The sequence below is a fragment of the Battus philenor genome, unplaced genomic scaffold, assembly GCF_028537555.1.
Source record: "Battus philenor isolate CCGP_79_NKW_IND1 unplaced genomic scaffold, ilBatPhil1.0.hap1 SCAF_8, whole genome shotgun sequence".
Taxonomy (NCBI): domain Eukaryota; kingdom Metazoa; phylum Arthropoda; class Insecta; order Lepidoptera; family Papilionidae; genus Battus; species Battus philenor.
The window spans coordinates 9,260,084-9,273,596 of NW_027181748.1; the positions used below are offsets into that span (position 1 = coordinate 9,260,084).

Sequence of the window (13,513 nt, forward strand, 5' to 3'; positions counted from 1 at the left end):
AAATAAATGTGTCAGATTTTTTAAATTTAAATTTGATACACATGTTCTGAACATTCATTTAATTTTTTAATGAATATAATTTCGGTAAAAGAAATTACTATTATCTTCTTGCATAATTTTTATAAATTTTAACTTTCAAAAATTTTCAATTTTTAAAAATAGCACCGATTATAATAGAGCTTGGTTTACTCTGTTTTATAGTGTAAATTTAATAATTACCAAATTATGAAATATACACAACCGAACTGCTTCACGCATTCAATGTACATTTAAATGTCTTTATCCATCTTCAAAAATAAACTTTTGTTAAAAAACACGATATTAATACACAAATATATTTTATGAATATAAGAAAACATTTTTGCTTAATGATAGAAGATTTTAACTAAAAATAGGTTGATATTTAATATTATCGATTGTATAGAAATACCTCAAGCTGTCAATCTAGTGAAATCCTTTATTCCAATGGACAAAAATAACACCCTAGACCACGCAGTATTCCTAGAAGTGCGAAACAAGTAGTCAATCAAGGGAGAGTTCTGTATACTGAATATAGGTTTGGTTGCCAGTATTATTATATATTTTTTAATGCTTTTCTAAATAATCCTTCCAAATTGCTACATTACTTTGATCTAGAAATAAAATAGAAAGGTACCGAAAAACTTACTACATCTGGGGAGAGGCAATAGACAAAGTTAAATTTAAACATCTTGGGTTGTCTGTTAGCGTTAAAGCATATACATTTTGTTGGAAACGATAAATATCATACACTTAATCTTGCCATAAATATTGTTACAAAAAAAAACTATTTTTGTTGTAACAAAAAAAAATATAAAACCATTAAAAATAAATAAAGTTTATTAAAGTGTCTCTATTGGCTACAATACATTCCTGTAAACATATGAGGCCATTTATCAATAGCAGCACGCACTCTTTCTATGTGAAAATTCCTCCCTGCCAATCGTAAGGATTGTCTCAGGGACTACAAAATATCAAAGCGTATAGATAAAGAGCAACCCTGAATAAAATCGTTTGTTTTCGGACAGGATTTCTTCAAATTCTCTTCATTACTATTTTGTTCGACTTTTTCGTACGAACACTACATGGACGGCCAGATCTTTTTATGCCACAAACTGTTCATAGGTACAATTAAACTTTATACGCATCAATAATTCGGTTCACAAACATTTGTCTAATACCAAAACGTACGGAGGATTTTGAAAATTGTATTTGGCGCCACCAACTCTATGTAATGCAACCACAGCGATTCGGTTCCCTTTATCTCCCCACTGTATTTTAATATCACAAAATATTTAACGATATATTAGTGCGAAAATAAGAGAACACAATGAACAACCATATAAAAATGAAAGATTCCAAATTCAAAAGTAATATTTTGTTTATTTTTTATTATAACGGTATTTATGGCCAGACTATGTATTAAGGTTTGTAGAACCATTTTTTTTTAATTAATTGCAGAAAAACAACGCTGTGTTTATACATATAATACAAAATTAAAATAGTCCCAAGGTTTATTAGAAAACAAAGAACAAACCTGTCACCATCACCTATGTACAAAACACTAAGTTGCGGCTCATATGGTTTACGTCATGAGCAATTAAAATGATAAGTGTGTGTTGCTCTTCATGACTTCGGAGTTGAAGTTCTTTTTTAATTAAAATGGATCATATTGAAATACCTAAATAATTTACTTAAATAATGTTAAAATTTCTAATATTTTTTTAAATTATTAAAATACTACTACTACTAATACGTTATGTTGACAATATAAGCTATATGTATAAAAATGAATGTGTATTTGTTTGTCTGTCTGTACTCGATAGATTCAAAAACCATACATCCAATCGCCGTAAAGATTTAAATTATTAGATACATTTTTTAAATTATTAGATATATCAATTCAGTAATCAAAAAAGATATTTAATACTAGTTTAATATAAAATTATCGAAAGTTGTTTTCAATTTTTTAGTTAATTTAGAATTTTTTTAAAGTATAATAAGCAAGCTTTCTCGTCCGTGCGATGTACTCGAAAAAAACAAATACGTAAATTACAATATTACTCATTAACAATATAAGAAATCTTGACGATGAAGAAATATGATTTTTATAATATTTTAACGAAAGTTATAAGAATTATTTTTACTATTATGTATCCACAATGAACAATGCGCTACGCTAACTAATCTATGCTCAAAGAGTTTAAAATATAGACACTACCGTCCACAGATTGCGTAAAATCCTCTAGTACTTTGACCACACTGCTCGGTTGAGCTGATAGAATCTAGAAAAGCTTATAGTTGTTAACAACGTGGAAAATAAAAGGGCTACTGGAAGGTCACCTACTCGCTGAACTGACGAAGTTACAAAAGTGTTACAGTACCATGCACGGCTCCCTAAAACTTTCCAAAAAACAGCATTGACAAGATCGACCACCATCATCAGCCATGAGAAAATGAAGAAGATCCATCATAATATCATACGATAAAAACAGTCGCAACCACTTGCCATAGACCTACTAAGATATCCAATAATCAACTCATTTACATTTTATTAATAAATATCTAAATAAATTTAAGACTTTGAAGATAATTATGAAAGAATCTTCAGCGATCCTTTAAGAAATTCAATAACAGTCCTTGCTCATTGAAATGAAAACGAAATTACAAAATTCTCAACAAATTTTAATACAAACACAGTGAACAGGACGCCAGCGTGGGTGGATTGCTTGAATATTTAAACACCTCAACAATCGTATTTAAACATCATCTTGATGGACCCTAAATTTAGTAGTTTATACACCGTAGTGTTTATGTAAATGCTAAAATATATCCACAGAGAAACTCACAAAGCTATCTATGTCCAATCCGTCGTTCATGGTGTAACCTTTGTTTGTTATGACTTCGCTCTGTGCATCTTGTATAGACAGATAATTTTAAAATAAGAATCTAAGTATAAAAGACAAATATCTGATATATATTTGGGACTTATCGCTTAACAAAAATCATCTAATCTGTTTATAAAAGCGAAGGTACAAACGTGTAAAAACAACTTTAATTCCCAAAATTATCAAATTTGATTTACTTAAGGCCAACAAATTAATTTATTTCTAAATTATTTTTTAAAATAATAAACAAATAATTACACTATAAGTTTTCAAACGCTTTTTTATTCAGGTGTACTTTCAAAGTTTATTATATTTCTATAATAGAACATTGTTTATTAACATTTTAAGAATTCATAGTATAAAATAAAAAAATATATATTTTACTGTTATGTACTTACCGAACATATCGCCGAAACTGTTTTCTCATAGACAACTTAGTTTCCCACAATTTTATTAAATAACATTACACACAAGGAAGCTCTTACTGTTAGAAACCAAAAGAGTAATTATCAATACGTTTTAAATTGTTTATTTTCTTAGATATAGGTGTAGTAATAAAAGTTACTAAATTCAATTTATAATATTGCAAGATATTTAAAAGTGCGACATAATTTGAACGTAATACATTTGACGACGTGGGAGCGTAAATAAATAATGTAACTCACAATCATCACTGAAAAGTGTGGCGCGGACGCGATTGGTTAGTTAGACGATGTGTCGTATGACGTTCGGCAAGGTTTTCATAGTGAAATAACGTAAGATTTTAGTGTAGATTTGAGCTTACCATTCATCATCATAACGCTACGCAATGTCAGCGAGTCGACAGCAGCGGCTCACACGAGCAGACTGTTGCTCGCGGCCGGGCGAGCCTGCGCGCGCACAAGCCGGCGCTCCCCCCGAACCTCCCTTCCACAAGCCGCGCCTTCGTACCACACTCCTGTTCGCTCGCAACACTTACCTCCTTTGTTTAGCGACACTTCTTACAAACTACTTAACTGTGTAATATTTGAGGTATATATCATTTGAATATGCCGCGTTGTGTGAAACGTAAGCCAGTCGCCTCATGTTATGAAACTAAAATAACCAAACATAAGCAATGAAAAATTTAAATAGATTCCAAATGCCTTCTTATGGCGTTAACGAATTGCTCACTAGTGTTTTATATTAATTCCAAAAAAGTACGTGGACACGCAACCTATGGTGTTCTTTTCATTTTACATTGACAATTTTCAGTTCTACTATAAATCTCCTTTTATGTTTTTGTTTCGTCTTCATATGAGTAACCTTCGTGCAAATGACGGGCAAAAAAAACTTTAGGTCGCGTAAATAGCTGAGTTCCAATGGCATGTGGCTAAACTACCCCTGACTGACATAAAATCCTAGTTCTTGTTTTTAACGTGGCCATGATCGAAAAATTCTTTCCCAAATAATGGAAGAATGCGGTCGTTATAGGTTCCTGAAGCTCTTCAAAACTCCAACCAATCCCAAGTCCTATCGGCTCATTAGTCTCCTGAAGACTTCTGAGCAAATCTACGAATGTTCAATCCTCGTCTGATTTAGAACATATGAAGGCAAAATGACGTCGTATTCCAGAAGAATTTGGTTTCTGCACCTAACATTCCTGCCCTCATCACGGCGATGTGTGCTCACCAAGCGAATGAAGGGTTCAAACTCGAGAACTTAGTTTCTCTATATAGCAGAAGCGTTCGACAAAGTCTGGCATAACAAACTCGTATCCAATATAGTCTTTCTGAACGATCGTTCGTTTCAGTATCGCGTCGAAAAATCTGTTTCTGATCAAAACTCATTCCTTGGGCCAGTTCTATACACGCTTTACACCAACAACATCCCACGTATCAAGGGTGTAGAACTCGCCCTACTCGCAGATGATACTCGCACTTTTAGTAACGCCACCTGCGCCCTTACCAAACGCTCATAGACGGCGGCCAGTTCCTAAAACGAGCATTGATTCATTACTTTGACTCTGACGCCAATGCACAAATTGTCTCATTATAGGTGCCGCCACCTAAAATGCAATCACATATGGTACTCGATTTTCCTTACGACCCGATGGCAAGAAGACAAGTTACGTATACTGCAAACCGTCATCATTGCCGTTCGATAACCAACTGATCTCCGTAGAAACGAGACAGGGTCGTTGACAGAAGCGTTGCTGGAGTTTCTTCTGCCACTACTCCCAAGTGATAATAGTATTATAAGCCAGACAAGCAATCGTCCAAATCGAGTCTCCTCAAGCATATTTTTACCTTACTAAAAAAAACATGTCAGATGTCAAATTATTAATTATGTCTCACTGACCTTAGATTTAACAACCGAGCGTGTGTAAGTGATAGCCCGGCGGTAGAGTACTGAGACTTCTTGCGATCGTAGGTCACGGGTTAAATTTTCGGGATACAATCTTATGTAATTCACAATTTGTGCATTAATTATATAGGATTGCCTCTGCTTTTCAGAGAATGGGCGGTAGCGTCCTCTGCCTACCACAATAGCATAGTCCGATCACCAACCCGCATGCTAAGCATCATAGCATACACCCCTATAGATATCTTTGAGGGAGACCAATGCTTTGCAGTGGGCGTCTATAAACCGAAACGACGACCTTGCGTTTTACTATTGCCAACAATGTAACTGTAGGTTATTGAAAGATTGAAATGCAGCAATATCGCTTATTTCTAAAGATACAAATTAATAATTAGCTATATCTGCTACTAATATATAACCATACCTAAAACGTAATTAGGTTTATCTTTATTTGTCTTTAGAGTATGTGTTATTCTTAAAAATGAACACCACGCAAACATGAGGGGTCCAACATTAAATATTAGACCCTTCATCTTTGCGTCTAAACTTATTGCGTTACAAAACTTATTCCGTTTTCAATAAATAATATCGATGAAGTTTGTGTTCATGATGAAAATTGTCGTACAAGTAAAAGAAATTTTCTTACATTATCAATAATTTTCTTATAGTCTGCTTTTAACTCATTAATAATTAGGTTAGGAAGTATTTCAATAAAACGCAAATGGAATTGATATTTTTGTTTAATAGAATAAAGTAGAAGTAATAAATAACAATAAATTTAAAAAGCCGCGCCTTTTGGTAGTCGAGAAAGCAACGTTACAAATGCATCCACGTCTGCCAACATTTCAAAACCTATTTTGATGAAATATAAATAAAACAGGCACATAAAATAATTTTAAAATATATAGAAATTGTTATTTTAGTTTTAAATTGAAATTTGTATCTTATGTGTATTTTTCCAAACATTTTTTGTATGTCTCGTTAAAATAAATTACTCAACAGCGTCGTATCCGGCCTCGTTAAACGGCCACCAGGCGGCGCCTCTTGTACAACGTCACTCGTGTGTAATGTGTATCTATAGTTTCCTTCTGTTTTGAAACCCAAGCAAGCTTAGTGATTTAGTTCTTTGGGTAATATAAGAGCTAATCCAATAGTGCTAATTGTGTAAACCTGCAGATTTGGGAAGATGGAAAAAAGGGTCGTTTTGGAACTGAGGGGAAGAAATCCTTCACAGGTAAATAGATCTACGCTTCGTTATATTGGAATGTTTTGTCGATACGTATTTCGTTAGGCATCTATGTGTAGAAATTAAAAAAATATAATTTTTGTGAATAAATACTACGTTTTCAGTACTTGTAACACGAAATTAGTCTTTAATCATACGACTGTACTGTACAGATGTGGCGTTATTGTTTATAACGATAGCTATTACCGATTGTTACGTCTTATGCATGTCCACGTTCTAATGTTAATTCGGCAAAATATAACATCTTTTATTATTTTTCCATTAATTAAGGTTAGTTTAAAAAAACCACAAAAAAGCAAAAATTTAAAGTCTTATCACTTAGAATGATGTTCAATTTGAGGTTAAGTATTGAAACGTTCAAGACGTAATATGTACGGCTGAAAAGCAAACAAAACGTCTGCAAGTATTAACAACTTTTACTTGGCATCAATGCATTCTATTTCATTGGTAATTAACTTAAAAGTGATAAATTATAAGTCGGATTAACTTTGTTTTTGGACCTATTACCACCGTGTACGGTTATTACTTCGTAATAAAAAAATGCATTTTACACTTACATATGTATCTTAGACATTTGTTATAAATAACTGCTATAAATGTAATTAGTTTATTGATACATAGTGAAGTAACTACTCTACATAATTTCGCGCCCTTTCTCCTAACTCCATTTTTTTTTAACAAAGAAGAGAACATACAGAGACGTTAAGAGAAATTTGTAGTTTAAAATTATATATTGGGTATTTTTTGAAATCGTTATTATCTCCGTGTAAATTTAATGTACGCTGTAAGCAAAGCTACTTGCATTTGAAGACGCACGCCTTACCGATACAGCGGCCATTTTTATTGCGTCGCGATGATTCGTGTCAGCCGCCATTGTAAAATAAAAACTTATCTAATTTTAGCGGCAACTACAACACGATATAACAATCATTTGATACAAACGATTTCATACACACATTCATTTCATATTTCGGGTTCTAATTTGCAAATTTAATCACTTCTCTGTAGAATTTTACAAACTTTACCAATATGGACCTTTGACAACTCACATCATTTTGACGTTTTGGTTGGCTTGACTTCTAAATATATCATCAAGCCAGTTGCAGTACTTATTTCATATTATACTAATACATCAACATATGTTATTGATTACCGAGGTACAAAAATTCGTTGTTAATTTTAATGTCCTCCAACTTACATTCCTAAATCGTATAAGATTTATCGTATACAGTTGACGTAATCTAACTACCTTGTAGGGTTGCCATATGTTTTTGTACATTTTAGCACATTTAGAAATATAGTCGAATTATTTCCCAAAAATTATATTTATGTACAATTTAATTTAGATGGTAAACTTTAACTCGTAATATTATTCGTAATTTCACTTTGATTTAATTGAGTATGATATACTTTACAGGTCAAGGAACTTAACTTGGATAATTGCAGAAGTACCAACATTGTTGGGCTTACAGATGAATACACTAATCTTGAGATACTTAGTCTCAATAATGTAGGCCTCACAAGTTTGAAAGGTTTTCCTACACTTCCCAATTTATTGAAGTTAGAACTTTCTGATAACAGAATATCTAATGGACTTAATTTTCTGAATGGCTGCAAGAAGTTAACTTACCTTAATTTATCCGGTAATAAAATCAGGGATTTGGAAGCATTGAAACCTCTAGAAGAGTTTGAAAAATTAAAAAATCTGGATTTATTTAACAATGAAGTGACAAGAATTGAAGATTACAAGAGTAAGGTCTTTGCTCTACATCCTTCACTAAAATATTTAGACGGGTAATATATTTTTAATTTGTTTAAATAATTGAATTTATTGATATATGGGAACTCTTGTTTTATATTTAATCTATATTGTAGATTTGATAAAGAAGATAGGGAGGCTGAGGATAGTGATGGATTCAGTGATGGTTATGAAGAGATGAATGGAAATAATGACAGTGAAGATGATGGTAAGTATTAAAATAATACTCTTGTACAAGAAGGAGTATGTCAATTATTTAATAACCCTGTGCTTATGATGACTTTATCCTGAGTTGCAGATGTCAATATAGATTTTGGTCAATTAATAATCAATGATGATTCCTTGTCACAAAGGCCAACAGAGACAAAATCTTCCCTACTAATGTCATTATATATGGTTTATGGTCTCATATTCCACATGGGTTACCTATTGAAAAGTAAGCATCATGTTATTATGTTGGTGATGCTTATCTCCATTTTTTTCTTTCAATATAATACATTATTTTTAAGAATAAAAATCAAATTATTAAATATTCATAAAAAAAACCTTGAATGTACACTAAATGAAAGTATATGCTTTTTTGACAACCTCAATGGCTTAGCAACAATTTTTAATAAATGGAATCCAATCTTTAACTACAATGCATTGAAAGTTGAGGCATGCTAAGCAATACCCTGCACTGAGCTAAATAATAAATTATATTTTTATTGCTGATCAATCTGCTTATAAATTCTTAATATATTCATCAGTTTTTAGTCATGTGCCATAATTTTACAATAAGTAAGTTATGTTATACTCCAATTTATATGTCCTAGAAGGTTTCCAAATCACTATTTTGTCATATACCTTTGAAACAATTGTTTTCCTTCATTTTATAATACTGTAATAGGATATAATAATAATTATTAGTTACGCAATTCTTTGTTTGTTTTAGAAATAGATTTTTGATATCTAAAATGAAAATTCAATGTCTTTTATTCGTTTTATTTTAATGTTTTCATATAGATATATCTTTATAGGCTGATATATTATACAAGTTAATGTGATTCATATGAAATGTTTGGCAAATAAGTAAATGATTTTGTATGGGGTTATTGTTCATTGTGTAAAAGCATTAAAGTGGTGAAAGTATAGCCCATTGCCTGTAGCAATTAATGAATATCCTCCTATTGAAAAATCATAGGTTTAAATAAAGTAAGAATTAATTATTATTTAGTATTTGACCCTGCATACTTTGTATTGCCAGAAGTTATTAAAAAGTTACATTCTAATATAAAAAAAATTGGAAGTGATAAGTTGCTTAAGTGTTATTGAAATGGTGTACAAGCTTTAAATCTTTTAACCGACAAATGAGCTATACTTTCACTTCTTTAAAGATTTTAGTCCTGTAACAATCCATCCTGTATATGTTTTTGTGTCCCTACTATGCTTATTTTGCCCACAATAATATAAAAATTACAATGTTTTAGTTTGAAGTCACTATAGCTAATAAAACTACAATATTTATGAAACGGAGTAGCTGATGTCTCTCAAAGTAATGAGTGCTGAAATAATTAAATATGTTTCACACAGGGTATTTTGTTAAAAATTCTATATAGAATTGCATTGTCATTGCCTACTACCTAGTCAGAATCTTGCCGAGTTTGTCTCTTTATTAATAAAAAGGAGAAACGAGTTTACTATAATTATTAAGGAAACTATCTTATATTTTTAACCATCTTTTGTTACAGAGTCTGATGATGATGTCGAAGAAGAAGAGGATGATGATTTATCTTTGTGTGAAGTTTACAATGAAAACCTTGGTAAGTTAAACAGTAAAATAAAAACAACCATACTGCAGTTGTTACCCTTTGTGGACCAACACTGGCATGGTAATTTTCTTCTCAAATGTATCTATTTGTATACAGTTCACACCTCCAATGATAGGAATCAACTAAATATAATAAAGACTAACTGTATTGAGGTAATAGATTTTATGTTACTATGTAAAGTTATATTCAATAAAAACAGCTTGTTACTTGCTAACTCTTATTTAAAAGCTAGGTGACCCACAAACAATAAATATATTTTGTTATCAAATGACGCTGAGAAAAACTCTGAAATATTGCTCCACAATAAGTAACTGCATTGTGGATACACTATGCATGTCATTACAAAAGGAAAATGGTAATTAAATTGGTTTTTTACAGTAAAACATTTATTAATTTTATTAAATATTATTTATATAATACATATTTTAATAAATACGCAAAACAGTCAGCCGAATTTGTAGATTATGCGTTTTTAAAGGGTAAGCTAGTTTTTAGTTACAATTTATTTAGTGTCCTGCTTTGAATTACGGAGACATTATCAGAATAACTCTGAATTGTGTTATAAATGTTGCTTAAGACAAAATATAAAAGATGATAATGGCACCAATGCTACAAAAAATTGTTAATGACCTATAGACATGTGAAGAAATTGTTAGAAAACCTACTTGCTATGTTACAAATTAAATCATCACTAAACACATACAACACTCAACTCATACTTTCCGGTTATCTGTTTTAACATTTAATCCCATTTTTGAATGATGTTGGCTTCATCACTGTTCTCAGCAATGGCATTTTCTGTTCACAATCATCTGCCATAATTCACTGGACAAATAAAAGATTTTCATCAACAGAAACAAACTGAAAACATACTATATGATTTACAAAGTAATTTTTATGTACAAATAAGTGATATTTGGTATGGGTTTATACAAATGTATAAGTAAATGATATTTAAGGATTGCCAGGTCTTACAGTCATACATGCATTTCGTAAATGGATATTGCGACTTAAATTAAGCCCTTTAAATGGGCAAATCATCTGGTACCATACATATATGATAATTAGTTTGTTAAATTACCAGTGCAACAAACATTTTTTGTAAATTACACCACACTACTGTTGACAAATGATGTAGAGAAAGAGAGGCTACCTCCCCCTAGAGGAAACATAAAACCAATAGCAACATTTAAATATTATTTGAATAGTCTAATAAGAGAACATTTTCCGTAAAATTTAAGATTTACAGAGAAAACTGAAAGACACCAAAAAGTCAATGTAAAAATAGAGAATCAAGTCATTGGGCCTAAATGTTTATAGGCCTCTATTACTATATTGATTCTTTGTATCATTTTATATGCTTATTCTATGAAGATGCACATAAATGTAATTTTAAATACATTACCTTCAAATATTTCATAAAAGCAACATGCCAATTTTTTTTAATGTTTAATATATGTTCAATTTTAGAGGAGGAGAGTTCTGCAAGTCCGCTGTATGAAGCAGAAGGATACTTGGACGAGGAGTATGATCTAGACTATGAGGAAGGTGATGAAGAAAATGATGCCAATGGAGAACATAACTCTAAACCTCGGGGTAAGTGTAATTAAAGACAGGTGTTACACCATATGTTATATCTAATATAAGAATTAACATTTAATGATAATTACCAATAAATTTGAATCTTCTCGCTTTTTTGCCAAGTCTAACATCTTCATTTTAATAGAAATATCTTTTAATGAAGATCATGTAAAAATCAGTCAAGTAAAGTTTTTATCTTCCTTGCCTTTGAAATGTTTCACAAAACTCAATGATTTTTGATAAGACTGACAGCATTGTTTTGTCCTTAAAGAAAAGAACCCGTAACCCGATTAAGATCTATTAGCAACGCATCAGTGTTTACCATTACCAACCAATGATCCTAATAATCCTGCTTTAGGATGCCCATTCCAGAAATGAACTGATATTTACTCTTAACTTGCATAAATTTTAGTTAAACATGCATTTTACTACTTTACCTACACAAAAAAATTGACCGAATGTATCCCTAGTTATTTTGAGCAGATCAAAGTACACATTCACTAGCTGTGTGAGTTCAGATTGATTTTTCAGAAAATAGTTACTCCTATTAATACAAGTTATAATGTTCTTAACAATATGCATAAGACAGTTGTAAACCAGTGTGTATTTTTGGATGACATATTTTTCACTTTTGATGCCTTCTTTCACCATTTATGAATAATAGTAATAATTCACAATGTGCCACTTATGTGGGAACAAATTTTTGATATACAACCACAGGCTAATAGAGTGGTTCAACCACTAGACATCCTTGTATATAAATAACAAATTTTGATAACGATATCTACTTTTTTTATTTCGTTGCAATTTTGGTTACAACTTTAATGATTATTATGCTGGTGTGCATGCTTACACAAGAAAACTTCGGACATAAATCTAATCATCTACATACTTATATGGTCTCCTTATTTACTAGTTCTTTGCAGAATCATCCTTATTTCCTGTTGTGATGCAATAATATTTATTAACTTATTTTATTTATGAATAAGTGTTAATTAATTAATAATAATAATTTAATAATAATTAATTAATAATAGCCGTTATTTGTTGACAATAATATTGTTTGGTAATTTTATTAAGGATTGTCTTTAGATTATGATAGTTTCTATTTCTCAGGATAAACTTTGTCATTGCTCTTCCATATTTCGCAAAATACGTAACAAGTATGCGTTATGCCTTTCTTTGTTTTAGATGGCGGAAACACGAATGATAATCCGCAAGAGAGCACTCGGGGTAAAAAGCGGAAACATGAGGACGACGACGAAAATTGAAAGTTGCCTTAAGCGGAGTTATCTTACTAGTTTGTAAGTGTACAGCGCTCCGATGCATCGGACAATAAATCACGTCACATTGAAGTAATATCCCCGTAGACTAGTTGTCATTTGTGAGATTGGTTCCATCTTCCCGAGAGGTTTAAGTCGTCGTTGTCGACGGACCGTCAGGCAAAGCATAACATAAATGTTAATGTCTATTGTGTGGAAACTGTAGTTTGTTGTCCGACAAGTTAATGTTTCAATTAAATTGTTTTTATAATAATCATTTTTTATTCTATCGACATGCTTAATTTTAGTATAATCATTGAAATGAAAAGTGCATGATTTAGGATTAAAACGAGTAGCTCTCAAAAACCTTAAAACTAAAATTATAAATTAGCTTTAAGTGAAAACAAATTTTTTAAATGGTTCTGGTACCTTTAAACAAATTAAGATTATATTCCGAAGTGGGTATTCCGCCTGTTTATTAATATGACCAACTAATTAGACTGGTTGAGACATATTAAATGAAATCTATGACTTTGGTCGATTTTAATATTTATGTACAAACGAAAAATACAAAAAACAAAGAAAAAGATAATAATAGGATCAAACTATAAACTTGAAAACATGGA

At 31.2% G+C, this 13,513-nt stretch overlaps 1 protein-coding gene across 2 annotated transcripts; it reads left to right on the plus strand.

The window, feature by feature from the left end:
* Positions 1-6,264: 6,264 nt before the first annotated feature.
* Mapmodulin (acidic leucine-rich nuclear phosphoprotein 32 mapmodulin) lies at positions 6,265-13,161 on the plus strand. Of its 2 annotated transcripts, XM_068774908.1 has the most exons (7): positions 6,265-6,462; positions 7,892-8,268; positions 8,350-8,441; positions 8,532-8,669; positions 9,964-10,035; positions 11,515-11,640; positions 12,817-13,161. In XM_068774908.1, the coding sequence occupies exons 1-7, from the start codon at positions 6,415-6,417 to the stop codon at positions 12,894-12,896; spliced, it is 933 nt and encodes a 310-aa protein (XP_068631009.1). In that variant the 5' UTR covers positions 6,265-6,414; the 3' UTR covers positions 12,897-13,161. The 2 variants fall into 2 exon arrangements, with proteins under 2 accessions (XP_068631009.1, XP_068631010.1); XM_068774909.1 differs by lacking the exon at positions 8,532-8,669.
* Positions 13,162-13,513: the final 352 nt, after the last annotated feature.